General features: G+C 37.9%; 1 protein-coding gene across 1 annotated transcript; it reads right to left on the bottom strand.

The window, feature by feature from the left end:
• Positions 1-286: 286 nt before the first annotated feature.
• On the bottom strand, positions 287-694 carry LOC110923961. Its single transcript, XM_022168012.1, has one exon. The coding sequence runs from the start codon at positions 692-694 to the stop codon at positions 287-289; it is 408 nt and encodes a 135-aa protein (XP_022023704.1).
• Positions 695-18,444: the final 17,750 nt, after the last annotated feature.

Genomic DNA, 18,444 nt, shown 5'->3' with positions numbered 1-18,444 from the left:
GTTCGATCCAAGCACACACACCAGTGTGTGTTTGGGTGTAATTGTTTACTAATTAGTAATTAAGTTTCAAGTTTGGCAAGATTGGTCCCTAAACCTTGTTTAACTTAAAGTTGGGTTGTTTTAACTCAATTACAAGTTACTTCTAGGATTTTAGTTAACTAGGTTAGGAATTCCTAGTTAGTTAATTCTTGCTTATTCATACTTTATAATTCTAATACAAAGTTTTATATTTTCGGGGTGTTACAAGTCCACCCCCCTTAAAAGGGGTTTCATCCCCAAAACCGAATTACGTACCAATTAAAGCAGGGTATAGTCGTTGCATCTCTTCTTCGGATTCCCATGTGGTATCCGCACCTTTCCTGTGTTCCCATTTGACCTTCACTTTATTGATCTCTTTGTTCCTTAAGGTTTTCACCTCACGATCGAAAATCGTAATGGGTCTTACCACATAGTTTAATCTGTCATCCACCTCGATATCGTCGTAGTGGATATAAGTCATCTCATCGGCTAGACATTTCCGAAGATGTGACACATGAAATGTGCTATGAATTCCGCTTAATTCCTCCGGTAGCTCAAGGCGGTAAGCTACCTTTCCTACTCGTTCAACAACCGTAAACGGCCCGATAAATCTTGGGCTCAATTTCCCTCTCTTTCTAAACCGGATAACCCCCTTCCATGGGGATACTTTGAGCATGACCTTGTCGCCAACCTGGAACTCGATTGGTCTCCTCCTTTTGTCAGCATACGATTTTTATCTATCTTGAGCCGCTTTCAAGTGAGCCTGAACCGCATCAATCTTTTCATTAGTGGCTCGTACTATATCTTGGTGGGCAAGTTCATGTGGACCCACTTCACCCCAACATACCGGGGTTCGACATTTCCTACCATAGAGCATTTCGTACGGTGCCATTCCAATACTAACATGGTAGCTGTTGTTATAAGAAAACTCGACCAAGGGTAGATAGACATCCCAGCTGCCTCCAAAATCGATTATACATGCCCGTAGCATGTCTTCCAACATTTGCATTGTTCTTTCACTCTGTCCATCCGTCTGGGGATGGTACGCAGTGCTGATGAACAATTTGGTTCCCATTTGTTCTTGGAAATCTCGCCAGAAATTTGAAGTGAACCGAGTATCCCTATCGGACACGATGGATACCGGTACCCCATGGTGTGCTATTATCTCATTAGTGTAAACTTCTGACATCTTTTCTGACGTATAAGTCTCACGAATTGGAATAAAATGAGCACTCTTGGTTAGTCTGTCAACAACTACCCATATAGCATCAAAACCGCGGTTCGTCTTTGGTAGTTTGGTTAATAGGTCCATCGTAACATGTTCCCATTTCCAAACCGGGATTTCTAACGGTTGGAGTTTACCGTATGGCTTTTGGTGCTCCGCCTTGACTTGTAGACATGTCAAACACTTTTCCACATATTTCACGGCATCTCTTTTCATTCCGGGCCACCAATAGTTTTGTTTTAAGTCGTTATACATCTTGGTCGCTCCCGGATGAATGGAATAACGGGACTTGTGAGCTTCATTAAGTAGGAGCTTTTTAACTCCACATGTGTTAGGGACCCAAATTCTATTGAAACGTGTATTCAAGCCGTGACTACCTACCTCGAGATCTTTAACTTGGCCAACAATCCTTTCCTTTCTCCAGTTTTCCGTCTTTACTGCTTCATCTTGTGCTTCTCGGATTCGTTCTAGTAAGCCCGAGGTCACAATGAGCTGTAATGATCGTACCCGTATTGGGGTATAATCTGCCTTTCTGCTCAACGCATCAGCCACTACGTTGGCTTTCCCAGGGTGGTAGTGTATTTCACAATCGTAATCCTTGACCGTTTCCAACCACCGCCTTTGTCTCATGTTTAATTCCTTCTGATCGAAGAAATATTTCAAATTTTTTTATGGTCGGTAAAGATTGTACATTTTACTCCATATAAGTAATGCCTCCATATTTTTAAAGCAAACACTACTGGCGCCAGTTCCAAGTCGTGAGTCGGGTATTTCTTTTCATGGGTCTTCAATTGCCTCGAGGCGTAGGCGATGACCTTGCCTCGTTGCATTAAAACACATCCGAGTCCCAAATGCGACGCATCCGAGTAAACTACCATGTCGTCAACTCCTTCCGGTAATGTTAACACCGGAGCGTGAGTTAACTTTTCCTTGAGCGTTTGGAAGGCTTCGTCCTGTTCGATGCCCCACACGAACTTTTCCTCCTTGCGAGTCAATTTGGTCAATGGCAAGGTAATTTTGGAGAAATCCTGTATGAATCTCCGATAATATCCCGCGAGCCCTAAAAAGCTTCAGATTTCTGAGGGATTTCTTGGAGGGTTCCATTTTGACACAGCTTCTACTTTTGACGGATCCACTAGTACTCCGTTGGCACTAATGATATGCCCAAGAAACTGCACTTCTCGTAGCCAAAAAGCGCATTTTGAGAATTTTGCATACAACTTTTCTCGTCTGAGTGTCTCTAATACTTCTCGCAAATGACACACGTGCTCAGCTTCATTCTTCGAATATACTAAAACGTCATCGATAAATACAATTACCGACTTATCCAGCATAGGTTTGCATACCCGGTTCATGAGGTCCATGAAAGCCGCGGGTGCACTAGTCAACCCAAAGGGCATTACAACCCGTACCGTGTACGAAAGGTCGTCTTCGGTACGTCCTCCCCCTTGACTTTCAATTGGTGATAACCAGATCTGAGATCAATCTTGGAGAACCAACTTGCTCCTCGTAGCTGGTCAAACAAATCATCAATTCTTGGGAGTGGGTATCGATTCTTCACCGTGAGTTTGTTTAACTCTCGGTAATCGATACACATGCGCATACTGCCGTCCTTCTTTTTCACGAATAGAAATGGTGCGCCCCACGGGGACACACTCGGTTGGATAAACCCCTTGTCGAGCAATTCTTGGATTTGAGACATCAATTCTTGTAACTCTGACGGCGCAAGTCGATACGGCGCCCTGGCCACGGGTTTTGCGCCCGGAATCAATTCGATTCCGAACTCTACCTCCCGTTCTGGTGGTATTCCCGGTAGTTCTTCCGGGAATACGTCTTCATAATCACGTACCACCGGCACGTCTCCAATTTTGAGGGGTTCTTTTTTCCGATTCGCTTGCGTATACCATGTAAGCCTTGCATCCATGTTTCATAAGTTTATGGGCTTCTAGCATTGAGCATAGCACCGGGTTACCTCCTTTTTCACCGTATATCGTAACTTGCTTTCCGCTAGAGACGTCAGTTTTATTTCCTTTCGGAAACAAACCACCTTCGCGTGGTATCGGGATAACCAATCCATCCCCACGATCACTTGGAATTCTCCCATCGACATCAGGATCAAGTCTATTGTGTATTCTTCGTCATCAATGCTCAATTTACAGTTTTCACATACATCACAAACAATGAAACTCTTGTTATTACCTATCTCTACTTCTAAGGGCATAGGTAATTTTGTTAGAACAAATGAAGGATGTCGAATAAATCCGTATGAAATAAAGGATTTATTCTCACCCGTATCGAATAACACACGTGCGGGAATCGAGTTTACAGTAAAGATACCTGAGACCACTTCAGGTTCGACCTTTGCTTCAGCAACAGTCAATTGAAAAGATCTTTCTTTGGCTTTCTGGGCTTCACCTTTCGAGTCTTGCCCATCTTTCTTTCCAACCAGTTCCGGGCATTCCGATCTTTTGTGACCCGGTCGATAACAATTGTAACAAACCGTCACTTTCTCCGGGCATGATATAGCCATATGTCCCGTCTTTCGACATATGGGGCAAGGCTTATCCTTGAAGCGACATTCGCCTTTATGACCCTTCCCGCAAATTTTGCAACTTGGCGATCCACCTTTTGTATCCAATTTCTTCGCTGTTTCATTTGTTCGTGCTTTCTTGGTAGGGCTTGGATTTACATCTTGTGCCCTCCGTTCACCCCGTTCAATGCTCTTTTTCAGTTCGATCTCCCTTTCCCAAGCAGCATTAATGATCTCGGTAAGGGTTTCGTATTTTGAAGGGGTTATAAACTCCCTATATTCTGCACTCAACATGTTATGGTAGTAATATATCTTTTGTTCTTCGTTTGTCACCAAGTCGTTGGAAAATTTCATTTTATCCATAAATGTTGTCGTGATCTTGCCTATGCTCTCTCCCTTGTGCCTAAGTTGCATGAACTCTTCTTTGATTCGATTAACAACCGCCTTGGGGCTATGGTGTTTAAGGAATGGCGTCTTGAACTCCTCGCATGTCATGACTTTAGCCGCTTCATTACCTATCTCTCTCTTTTTGTTATCCCACCAATCCTTCGCTTGACCCCTTAATTGACCCGTACCATAGGCTACGTAGTCATCTTCATCACAATGGGTCCTCTCGAATACCCCTTCAATATCACTCAACCATCGTTGGCACACTATTGGGTCAACTTCCCCATTATATATTGGTGGTTTACACGCCATGAATTCTTTGTATGAACAAGGTTTTCGTCCTCCGGGTTTTTCATTTGCTAGATTTGTACTATCTTCCAACTTCTTGATTCTCTCGTCTACTATTGATAAAACTGTGTTTTGAATTTTATCAATAAAGCCCGACAAACTGTTTTCGATCGCCTTTCCAACCTCTTCGGCAATCACTACCCTCATTTGTTCGGTGACTCTTGGCACCGCATCATCATTGCCTCCGTCCACCATCTTTATTACTGAAATGTTTACATAGATTGTTAAACATTCCATTTATAACACATGCTTTACTTGTTTTGATTCAATCAAGTTCCTAACTTGATTCAATCGTTCTTGTTTCATGCATTTCTTGTGTTTGAGTGAGCTTACACACTCTTTTCATGCATATTTGTTCATGATTTATTTCTATATTCTCTAAATTTGCTTAAACGATTAACTCCTACCGGATGCTTGATCAAGCTTGAACCGAACACTTATTGACAACCTTGAGATCTGATTACCAACTTGTAACACCCAGCTTAAAATACTAGATTAATGATATAAAACTTTGCATTTGATACCAAAATTTAGAGTTTACAAAAAAACTTGATGATTTAAAGGCCATACCTAGACATAACATTCACGTTAATATCCTACTAAACAACATTCATGACACAACTAAAAGTGTTTACATATTCTTAAAACAAAATAGATCAAGTGCGGAAGCGTTGGTTTGTGTGTTCGGTTCGATTGCTTTTGCTTGATCATCATCCCCCATACTTGGAATTACCTAGAAACTGAATATTTTAGATAAACGTTAGTATTAACATCCTTGGAAATTAATACAATCGAAACTATGTTCAAAAACAATTTCAAGTAACCAAAAATATGAAAATTCAGCTTTCGTGACTGGGCGCTACCGTAACTTACGGTAGCCACCGTAAGTTACGGTGGCCCCTGGGCAACTGTGGTCTACCGTAACTCAGTAAAAAACTACCGTAACGTTTTACTTGCTACCGTAAATTACGTTAGCCACCGTAATTTACGGTAGCTGCTGTACATTCTTTCTTGTTTTTGCAGTCTTGCCGATTCTTTTTTTACATCGCTGTAATTTAATTTTTGAGTACGTTTAACACATGACTAAGGCTACTTACTCATATCCAAATTTTACCCACTATCATGTTTCGCTTCCCTCTTGAGGGATCATTTACGCAATAATCTACATGCTTATTTCTAAGGTTTCGAGCTTGCCTTTTTACACTACTTGACATGCTTACAATTCCGAACTTTAACTCTTGTATTAAGAGTTAAGTTTCTCAACTAGTTTAGCGTGTCCGCTACACGGCTTACGCTTTGTTTATAACCATTCCTCAAGCAATGGTAACCAACATCAAAGTTTACTCTTCAACTTGTTTTGACCCGTTTGGATGCCGAAATTTAGGCACCATTCAAGGCATTTCAAGAATCCATTTCTATCACTTGTTTGGACCCGTTTTTACTTGTTTAAGACACAAAGTCACTTTTGTGACATATTGGTCTATCTTGTTTACCATGTTTCAAAATAACAACAGAAGACTAATAAATAGATTTAATGTAACGAAACAGTAAATTTCGTACCTTCAAAGCGCACCCTTTAAGCGTGTATCACCCCCGGCTTGTCCACTTGACGACCCGGATTCTTTACCTTAAGAGTTCCATTCGAAATCAATTTAGAACTCTTTTATAATCAATAACGGACAATTTATTATAGTAATCTAATCTGCGTTTTTGTCCGATCATTAATACTTTGATCTTCACTTAGGCGTTTCTACGAACACCTAGCGGGTCAGATTTCTACATAATCATTGCTAGGTTCTTGACATGTTATTTACACCTAATTTCACTTCAATTAAGCAATTTTCACACTTTTAACATCAAGTTACTGAATTTATCATATAATTCAGTCTTCACTAGAATAGAAATCATAATCCTAGTGTTTATCTAGTTTCTACAATTTCATTAATCACCTACAATGGTGATTATAAACTTCTCAAGTATCATGCAAGGATTTTACAAGAAATCATTTAGGGTTTAACTCTAGACATCATATTACTTCAGATTCATTCATGCATCATGTATTTAAGCTAAATTTCAGTTTCTCACATTTAACCTAGAATTCAAGATGAAACGAAATACCAAAATTTTACATACCTTTTGATCCCTACAACGAGGTGATCACTAATTTATGTTCAAGACTTGATTTAGGGCAGATTTGAGGCTTCAATTTAGGGATTTTATGTGAAAACTAGGGTTTGAAAGAACCCCTGGTCGCCCCTGCCTTCTGTTCGATCCAAGCACACACACCAGTGTGTGTTTGGGTGTAATTGTTTAGTAATTAGTAATTAAGTTTCAAGTTTGGCAAGATTGGTCCCTAAACCTTGTTTTACTTAAAGTTGGGTTGTTTTAACTCAATTACAAGTTACTTCTAGGCTTTTAGTTAACTAGGTTAGGAATTCCTAGTTAGTTAATTCTTGCTTGTTAATACTTTATAATTCTAATATAAAGTTTTATATTTTCGGGGTGTTACATTAGGGGGTATTAGACTCGGGTATAATGCCCACTATTCAGAATTTGTGATTGAGAAAGAAAATTTGAACGAAGCAGACTGAGATCCGATGGCCTCTATTTATAGTTGCTGAAACTGGGTCTCTCGCGGCCCGCGTAAAACAAGCACAAGGCTTACGCGGCCCGCGTCAAAGCTAGGTCAACGCGTAGCCCATCCCGGTCACCAACTAGGCTCGACATGTGTTGGGCCACGTGGCGGCCCAGGGTCGTGCCAGGTTTTAAGCTCTCGCGGCCCGCGTAAAGGTTAAGTGAGACCTTACGCGGCCCGCCTGAACCCTATTTTCTTTGTTTTTTATTTATTTTTAATGTTATGTTATATTTCGGGCTCGGTTTTCACATACGTAGTGTATTTAAAGACATTTTGGGATATTTTAAATATTTTTAGGGTGTCGGAAAAATTACGAGGGTGTCGGTTTACGTTAGGGCTGTTATACATAGACACTCAAGAAAAACATCCTACCATACCTCAAGCATAAATACATTAACATTCTATCCGACGAATCAGAAAATTAACTATACAAGGCATCATGTCCTACCTCCAAAACACAAGGGTATTAACATTCAATTTACCATATGGTGCAATTAAACACACAATGAGAAACATCAATGCATACATCAAAGCATGAAGGTACTAGAATTTTACCTAACACATCATGCCCTTAGGCATTCAAAGGCAAAACATCCTAACGTACCAAAACACGTAAAGATTCCATCTAGCACATCTAGCGATTAAAGAAAACATTAATTTCATCCCACCCCTGAGCATAAGGCATTAATATTCCATCTAACTTATTATACCTTTAGGCACTCAATAGTAAAATTTCCAAACTAATCACATAATATAGCATCAACCTCCCACCTATCCCCTCAATTCGTTAAGCATCAATGAAAAAAATCTAACCAAACTTCAATATAGTAAAAAGTACCTCTTGGCGTGCGGCTACCCGTATTGGCATTTCTAGCTTTGATCTCATTCTCAGTTCAAGTCCACGCATTAAGGGATGCCCGAATCTCTTGAACCTGGCTCTGATACCAACTTGTAAGACCCCAAAACTCGGGTGTCTCACAGTTGGGACATCATTGCATAAATAATCCAAACTCTTGAAAATTTTAATTATTTTATTATTATTTCCTTCATTTGAAAAAAAAACTACGCAGCGGAAAACGTTTAAGTCAAATAGCCAAAACATGGGAAACATCCAAACTAAAGATACAAAATTTTAATGTTAAAAATTTATTAAAGCGGCGTCTTCAACTATAAATGCCAACGTCAATGTCGGGTAACTTCGTGCAACATCCAAGTGGTCTCGCGCCCATATGTTTAACCTGAAATCAAACTAATGTGCATGCAAAAGTCAGCTACGCTGAGTGAGTTCAAGTTTATAATTTAACAAATAAACACTTGTAAAACGTCTTCATCATGGAAATAAATAAATAAATATATTTATTTTATCCCCAAAATTTAAAATTCATCTTTTAATGAGTCAAGCACACAACACAGATCTCCTCACCTTAAATCCCAAACACAAAGTAGGGGATAAAGGAATTTTTCTTCTCGTCTTGCCCCAAGGGCAGATAAACTGCTAGGGGACTTCCTCTTGCTCCAAGGACAGATAAGCTGTTAGGGGACTTCCTCTTGCCCCAAGGACAGATAAACTGTTAGGGGACTTCCTCTGTTCGACCTGGTTGTGGCATGACCCGACCCAACACATCACACGCAAGCATATAAAAGGGCAAGCAAAAAATCCTCATGTATAGTTGGTATGTTAATACAAACAAAACTATACAACTTCATAAAAAAAGGTCTTCATCCAAGTAATACATCTAACATGCATGTTAGCCCTAAACTTTGAAAAAGTTTAAAGAGGGCATCATCAGCTCACACATAAATACATACTATATATATATATATATATATATATATATATATATATATATGCTTAAATCATCATGTGTTTTGGTACCTATACACTGTATACATATATATCTTCCCTTCACAGACTCGAGTACATAAATATATATATATATATATATATATATATATATATATATATATATATATATATATATAGAGGAAGGTTCATTGAGAAGAAATTTAATGTGAGAAGAAAAAGAAGAAAGGGCATATTAGTAAAATACTATTTTATTTATAACTCATATCATTAATTTTTCTCTCATTAATTAATTAGTCAACAAATAATTAATTATCCTACATATAATCTAGAAAACCTACACATATCAAAATTTTCCTATATATATCCTACACATTATAGAATTTTATCCTACACAATCGAAATTTATCCTACATACCTCTAAATATATCCTACACAACTCGTAATTTATCCTACACAACTAATAATTTATTCTACACTTTAAATTGAGTTGTTTTTTTAATTTGGAAAAGGTATATATTTTGAAAAAGATTTACAAATTTAATTTAGTTAGTTATTAAAGAGGAAAAATACAAATTAATGATTTATGTAAGTTTACCAATATACCCTTATATGAAAATTAAATGCAAATATTAAATGAAGTATTCTTATTGGTTGAAATTTCTTCTTTTTTCTTCTTACAAAAAAATTCTTCTCATTTGAACCTTCCACTATATATATATAGGGTAGGGTTCCAGCGTGAACAACCTCCCAAGAGTGAACTGCGTGAACAGATCTGAACCCTTGATTTCCTTTTTAGTTATTAAGGGTAGGATTGTAAATATATAAAAAATTAGATTTAAATCATTATTTTAATAATTGAATTAAGTTACATCTTTCCTAATTTAAATTCATTATCCACATTATGTTTTATTTATTAATAAGATAATTATCAAAACAAACAATAAATCACAAGATTTCCATTTTAATTTTTCTTTCAGATTTCATCACCAGAATTCAAATTTTGATTTTTAAGATCCACGTAACCTTCATATTTAAACGGTATACACATGTGTACTTGGATATAAATAGAACAGTACACATGTGTACTCAGCATCGTACATATGTGTAATTAGCTACATAATACACACATAGAAACAATACCTGTAAAACTATTTTATATTTAACAAATTACAAGTTCCATAATGTTTTCCAAACCAAACAAAAAAACATATAATTACAAGTTCCATTTTCATAAAAACAATAAACCCAACATAATCAAAAAAACAAAAAACATAATCTTTTACAACTATTCGCCACGTTGTATGCTGAAGCATCCTTATCGACCTCATACGTGAATCATCCTTATCGACCTTCCATCTCCACTTTTCTCGTTGACGATATCTCCTATAATAGCACAAAAAAACTCAGCAACTAATACTTTGCATAATTCACAAGTGTACATCAACAACTTTACACATTCAATATCCAAAAAATATGAGATATCTCAAAAGCAGACGCTATACACATGTGTACACTGGGTTAAAATTAGAGAAAAATAAGAATACACATGTGTACATCGCATTAAAAACAGAGCAAAAGCAGAATACACATGTGTACATCGCGTTAAAAACAGAGCAAAATCAAAGAATTGGACAAAAAAACTCAGCAACTAATACTTTGCATAATTCACAAGTGTACATCAACAACTTTACACATTAGCCAAAACTATACCAGTAAAGCTTATTAGACTATGGGGTACGGGGCGCGGGTTTGGGCGTGGGTTGGAGGGAAACGCCCAAGTCACCACCCCGGGTGGGCTTGGGTTTGGGCGTGGCCCCTTGGGCGGGAGTTTAAGGCCAGGCATGTGGGGCATGCTAGCGATCCTATGTGGCCGGCTCTTATTGGCTTGTTGGCTAGGGCATAGCGGGCTATGTTAAATTTAAAAAAAAATGATGTGGCTTGGCCACGCCAGCCTAGCCACGCCCACCATACCCCTATGAAACTTGGGTTTGTGTATTGAGTGCCCCATATCCACGTGTCAACCCATGCCCCAAACTCCTACCCCACCATACCCCCATGTTCTTAACAGGTAAAACTTAAAGCTTATAGCTTTAGTTATGGCAGTGCAACCCTAGTTAAAAACCATTAATACCAAAGTAATTAAGACCAACGATTGCAACTTCTGTTACATGGTATCCCTCTACCTATGTTATTTGTCTACTTTTCAGATTTTCAATCCCATGGCCCACTTCTAAACCCCTAATTAATCAAGAATCGTAAACACCCAACAACTAAATCAATACAATTGTAGCACCATAAAGCAAAGCAAATTAACTAAACCTAAGTGATTAACTAATGAAACATCAAATTAATAATGAAGAAACAAAATTGGAGTGAGTACCTGCCAAGCATCGATGGTGCGACATGAATCACCCCCAAATCAGAAAACATGGTTTTGTGATAATCAGGAGATGGGTATGAGGGTATGAAATAATTATATAACAAATCAACCACTGATACGTATATAACAAATCAAACAGTGTAATTAAAATAATTATAATAACAACACAGCACAACATAGTATCGATACTTTACAGATCCGTTAAAAAAAAACTTACAAGCAGAATCTGATGTGCTTGATGAACACAATCAGTGGATCGATAGAATGAGGCGGATGTGCGGCAGCGCATTGACGCCGAATCGATTCGGATCTGAAAAACGATCCGGCGAAAATCAATGTCGGCGATGAAACGACAATGAATCGGACCAAAAATCGAAGCCTGATTTCGTCGTCCGGCAGTTTGTTCTTTATCGAGATCCGGCGATGAAACGGCGATTCAGTCATCCAGCAATTGTTCTTCATCGAGATGGATTATTTTCATTAGTGGATTTTTTTTATAAAGTGTTTATCTTTGAAACTAATACAAAGACTTTTAGGGGATTACAAATGACAAACGTATTGATTAGTTTCCATATGTTTAATATGAAAGTTTCCTATTTTACCCTTTAGATTAAAATTTAAATTAAATTTATTATACCTTTAATTACAATTGTGCCATTGATCTAAGATCTATCATCTACAAAATCAAGGGTCCAGATAAGTTCAGATAAGTTCACGCAGTTCACTCTTGGGATTTTGTTCACGTTTGAACCTAATCCTATATATATATATATATATATATATATATATATACACACTTAAATAAACGTACATATAAGTATAATCAATGATCGCCTTCACACAAATAGGTATATAAATATATAAGCCTACTTACTTTTCATTCTTAAAAAAAAAAAAACCATACAAGTAAACATGAATTTAATACGTACGTAACAAGCTTCACAACTTCATAAAAATAATCATACGAGTTTAGCATGTACATTAGCCCAAATAATTAAAAAAAAAAAAAAAAAAAACATTTAAAAGAGTGGGCTCAATAACTCACCAGTTGCAAAGCTTCTAAGTCCACAAGCTAACCGTCTTGAACTACACCCTCATACGAGATCTCCATGCAAATCCATAACCCGTACAACATCAAGTTCGGATCACCGTGACCCGTTGAATCCATGAACCCAAAGCCGATATACCCATGCACTCAAGGTAACCTCATCATTACCATCGTTTAACCATCCACCAACCAAACCTTATCATAACCCCTTGATTATATGCCATTATCACCCTACACAAAAATATACAATATTATACATTCAAATTAACCCTTGCATGATTTTATTTCACCAAACCCAACTCCACGTAAAAAGCCAACATCCCTTGGCTCATCATGATGGCCCACAAACCATCATCATCACCATAAATCAACGACCTGTTCACTTTGTTTTTTTTTTTTGTTTTGTTTTTTTTTTCAATAGAATCATCACCCTCCTAATTAGTTTTCCCATGCAAACCTCCACTACATGGAGTTAATAAATTCATTCCAAAAACCCTTCACCATGTCCATCGTCTATACACCAGCCACATCATGCCTTTACATCATCATCATTATTATTATTTTTGAACAACTCCAGTCATGCACCCACTTCATTCGTAACTTGTCCTCAATTCCTCATCACCATTTAGACAACCTTAAAAGCACGCTCATGCTCACGTACAACCAGCAACAAAACAGTACGGGTTTTGGTTTTCCCAGATCCAGTCCGCAACGTCACGTCATGCCCTCTCCACCACCACCATCCTGTACCGTGCTACTACCACGGCCAAAAACACTGACCGTACTGAACCATCATTTTAAAACCCAATCCTTTATATAAACCTTCAAGTTTTAACTCCACTCTACAACATGGTAAACCGTAATTATTCCCTACTATACCCCATGACTCAAGACTCCCCTTTTTGTTACCAGACCGTGAATAAACAGAAACCTTAATCGGGTTCACAAGAGCCATGTCGCGGGTTGCCTTCTCGTCGTCTGTTCCTGACGCCAAAATCTGAAGTAAACTGCCGCATAACAAATGATCGATACCTGGAGCGTGAGAGAAGTATGACGATCGGGTTCCGAGTTTCGTGAATGCGATGACTAGAAAAACCATACTAGTTTGGGTGAAACAAGGCTGCTCTAAATCGAACTATACTACAGTTATTGCTAAAGCAAGAAACCTTGATCGAATAAAAAGCAAGCGAAGCCGATGACCTTCTTCCTACACGATTGTTTCAGGTACACGAATACCTTAGTAGACAAGAACACCGCTACTTTCCATAAACGCTCAAAACTACACCATAAGATGAAGTTCAGGTCGTGATTATACCTGGAACTAACGGATCAGAGGAGACGAGATAAATTGGTCTCCGCTTTCTCTTCTTGGTCTGCGATGGCGAGGATGGTCACAGGATGTGGATGTCGGCAGTTGCCAATGGTAGGGTTTGGTAGGTTGATGATGAAAGGTTTTAAAGGGGTGATTTAAATTGCAAGATACAGTTAGGCCCCTCAAGTTTTCAGCTTAAATAACTTTAGCCCAAAGCAACCTGTTTAGTTTTAATTAATTATGTAACACCCCCTACAAAACCATTGTGTCTAAACCCATACCTCTTCTTGTGCTCTCAAGACCGCTATTACTCGCAAAATAATATAGGGTAGGGAATTTCGGGATGTTACAGTAATGATATATGACATACAACATATTTACTTACATTGGTTAACGCATGTTTTCACAATAAATCACACTTAAACACATTAGTTCCCCAATAACAATAAGGTTCACTCGCCAACTTTTGTTGACCCAAAAACCATTTTTACACATGATACAGGTGAACAGGTACGAAGAGAAGATTGGACATAGGATGAGCCTTAGTTAACAAGAAACTGATTAGTGTAGTTTATTAGTTATGAAAAATGTCTTGTGTTTGTAATTGTGTACTTGAATTATTTGTTTCGTGAAACATTTATTATGAATTAATGATTATTTAAAACATGCAATAGCAAGTCATAAGCTCTCGGATCAACCCAATCATGCCCCGATCACTATTTCCGTTGCGGGTCGGGGTGTGACAGATGGTATCAGAGCTATTGACTTTAGGGATATAGGATAGGTTATTAGAGCCTATACTTTAGTCAACTAGGACCTATGTGCTTATGTGATTTCATGTTTTGTTTAACTTATGATTTGCTATTGCTCACACATTTAAAATTCCTTTCATTTCACACACAAACGCATGCAAGCACCTTATTTGCTACTTGATTTCGTGATACATGTGATGTGTTATAATTATGTCATGAAGTCTACATATGTGTTATATCACTCCACCTGCAATATGCCATAAGAAACTTATAAAATCCTTATTTATAAGTTCTCAATTTCATTAAATTTTCGAAACATTTCCATCCATTTTCCAAATACTCATTTTATGTTATTCAAACTTTTGTTATGTCTTTGTTTTCAAATCTCATCAAAGTGAGTTCATGTGACGGGCATGTAGTAACCAGAAAGGTTTAAGTACCGGTAGTCGGGACGTCCTTTCTAGGATTGGCATTTGTATAAATCCAAACCAACGGACTAGTTTACCTACCTAGGGACTAACGATGAGAGTATGAAGAACCTATTAGGCCAAAGCATGCCACAGCAAACGTCGTATGAACTAACCCCACTTTGAATTGTCGCCGTGTCCAACCAAGGATACCCTCCGACTTTCATACATTACATTCATATTTCTTGATTTTCTCCGGGTTTTAGTGTACGTTATTAGGCTAACACATGCGGACCAAACGAAAGCCGGGTAATCATGGGGGCCCACATGATTACGAAGGTGAAGTATGGTGGCATGCAAGGCCCAATACGAGCAAAGCCCAAGAACACTTTAAAAGTGTTATCATGACTTATTGTTTTCTTATACACCCTAAAAGTTTTCATTTTATCATATGTTTATTTTTTCACATATCTGCTAGAAAATCCATCAAAAATCTCACAACCTCGTTTGCGTTGATTCTAGAAACTCCGATAAACGCATGGCTACCCAAATTGCCAAGCAAATGGCTGCCGTGATTCCTAACATTGTGATCCAAGCCCAACAATTCGTACCTCTTCAAGCCTTCCCAATCACCCAAGTGGCGCCAAACCCAACCTACCCAAATAAGAAACCCTACACTACTCCTCTCCCTCAATGCAACACCTGCCACTATCACCATCAACCCGCTGTTCCTTGCTGACTGTGTGCCAATTGTGGGCGTTATGGTCATTTGAGTAACATTTGTCATACCCCTCAAAACCAAGCTCCACCTCCTGCCTAAAACATGATCCAACCCTATTATCCCATGGTTCCATATATTCGTGCTTGCTTTAACTGTGGTGATCCTACCCACTTCAGAAACACGTGTCCTAGGCTAGTTAGCATCATCAACGCTCAAGCCCAAGCGAACCTAGCTAACCAGGCGAACCACGCAAACCCAGCACCACCACCAGCAAGGGGTAGAGCCTACAACATCAACGCAAACCCAGCTGAGGTCAAAAACGGTGCGAACGAGCAACCCAACTAGCCTTTCTCCCACCATGAAGACTCAAGGCTCCAGTCGTTTAGCTCATTTTTATCTACATTCCCAGTTTTTATCAATTACATTTCTTGTTTTGACTATTCAAGATACAATTATTTTCAATTTGGGTTTTAACGTTTCAAGTTAACATTTTTCACATTATTTCATCGTTGCAATTAATGCTATGTTACGCCAGATGTTTTCATTACAAATTCATATCATGTCATTTTACATCGATTAAATTTCATGTCATTTCATGTCATCATACATCATGGTGGACCTCGTTTCATAACTTAGGGAAAGTGGGTCATGTTTCACTTTTTCATAGGCTGACCACTTCCTTATAACACCAGATAGAGGTACCGCCACCATTTAGTCTTGCTTTCTTTGGATTCGAGACTCAAGCATTGGTTGTTGTGTTTGGTTATGTTTGGTAGATTTTAGGATGAGTCACATAGAACTAATCATGACTTGATAACAAAGCCAATGAAAATTTGACAAGGACATGGTGGATACGTCGCTGGTACTTCCTATATATAAGTGTTCTTGTCAAAGGATCAAAAGCTTTGTTAGATTGTCATGAGAAGTTCTGTGTAAGTGGTGTCAATCTCAATTTGGACAATGATGTGTTTGAAGATTCGTTTTGTGATTTCATATGTAACCTTATCATTACGACGTTTCGATTGTCTCAAAATCTCTTGTCATGATGTAAATTCCAATTAGACATCATGAATACGACTCAGTAGTAAATCCCTGTCATGATACCAGCCATCATTGCGATATGACGCTTTTCATTTTTTTTACCTCTAGCAACAAAGAGCGATTCCTTTACTAGGAACGTTACCGCCACAATCGAACCTAAACCCTATCTTGTTTTCCATTTGAATGTAAACCCCCAGGGAATATGCGAGAACAGTTAGCGACTAAGGCTTCCTCTTAATTTCGGGACGAAATTCCTAAAAGTAAGGGAGACCGTAACATCCGATAAAATGGGCTCCTAAAATCCGGCTCGTTTTGAATTTTTTTTCGAGTTTTATTTGTCTATAACCAAAGTGATCGAAATTGCCTTATAATACACTCATATACATATATATATATAGAGTGCGGTTAACATACATTAGGCCTTATCGTACTTCACGTACGCGAGCATAGTAACCGTCAGATCAGGTCCGTGCGTGATTAATCATTCCCATGCGTCATTATTTGAACATGCGTGATTTGAACATGTGTGCGTAATAACGCACAGAACTACTCTCCATGCGTGATTAGGTCAAATTATAACATCTCATGCGTGATTAGGTTCCATTTATAACGTGCGTTATTTCGTCGCGTACGTTTTGTAGGATAAGCCGTAATGTACATTATACTTTCTCTATATATATATATATATATATATGTATATGTATCTAAAATTACATATAAATATATATACACTTTGATATAAAAGTTTCCTTATAACTATATAATTTTCATGAAAATCAACTAGAGGGACTATTATGGTATTTTCCAAAAGATGAAGTTCAGGGACCTGAATGGATTAAAAGAAAACTTATATAGAATTAAAAGTAGAAAAAGGTGGACAGAAAGATTCAAGCCTACGTTCACCTGGTCCAGCAAACACAAACGCGCACACAATAACCACTCCAACAAGTCTCTATATAAGTCAATAACCAAAACTATTATATATATATATATATATATATTGATCTTGCAGACGCCTTTTTCTTTCAAAAGGAATTTTACCGCCCAAAGCTTATAACGTCAAACATGGCATGTTCCTGATTATTCGGGATTGAATTCCATTGCCGCGTTTCCTTTTTCACGTCCGTCATGAACCTGGACGTCTTCATGGCCGAGTTCTGTACCCACACAATCTAAATTTTTTTTTCTCTTTTCGGAGACTAACCTTCCAAACCAAGAAATATAAAACACGTTTGAGATGACCATAACCACCGTCATGCTCTAAAGCCTCGACACACTCACAAACGACTACAATTACTTTCTCGGATTTACTACACACTCCTGCTGGAGAAACCGAAGCTGTCGGAGCATCGTCGGAGACTATCAGAGAGACTCACCAGAACCTCGACGGAACCATTAACGTTCGTTTCAGTATACCCTTCCTTATCTTCTTGTATTCTTGTTTTGATGTTAAAAGGCATTCAAACCAAACTGAATGTTGGAAATTTATTTAAACAGTTTGTGGAAGTTGTTTTTTTTTTCAAAGAAGATGATAATCTGCAACTTATTTCATTATATTTCAATTACTTTTTGTCAAAGCCCAAAATACACATTGATTGGACTGTATATTTACTCTCAAATATTACAAAAATTAACCTGAAAAGTGTTTGCAAAATTTTAGCGGATTATGAAAAAATTACGAACCACAAACATAAAGTCCGCATGCAAACATAATTTTATTGAATAATGCAATTTTGATTAAAAAGCTTAAAAGAATCATTTCTAAAACAAAATCATGGATGGTTCTATGGATTAGTTTGTCAAAATGACGAAAATTAGATATTGTACTATTTC

Source organism: Helianthus annuus, chromosome 17 (genome assembly GCF_002127325.2).
Source record: "Helianthus annuus cultivar XRQ/B chromosome 17, HanXRQr2.0-SUNRISE, whole genome shotgun sequence".
Taxonomy (NCBI): Eukaryota; Viridiplantae; Streptophyta; class Magnoliopsida; order Asterales; family Asteraceae; genus Helianthus; species Helianthus annuus.
Note: the sequence above shows the minus strand (reverse complement) of the source record. Positions and strands in the feature narration are given on the sequence as shown.

Bases quoted from the DNA above. Each gene is read 5' to 3' on its own strand.
- LOC110923961 (XM_022168012.1), bottom strand. From the start codon at position 694: ATGCTCAAAGTATCCCCATGGAAGGGGGTTATCCGGTTTAGAAAGAGA.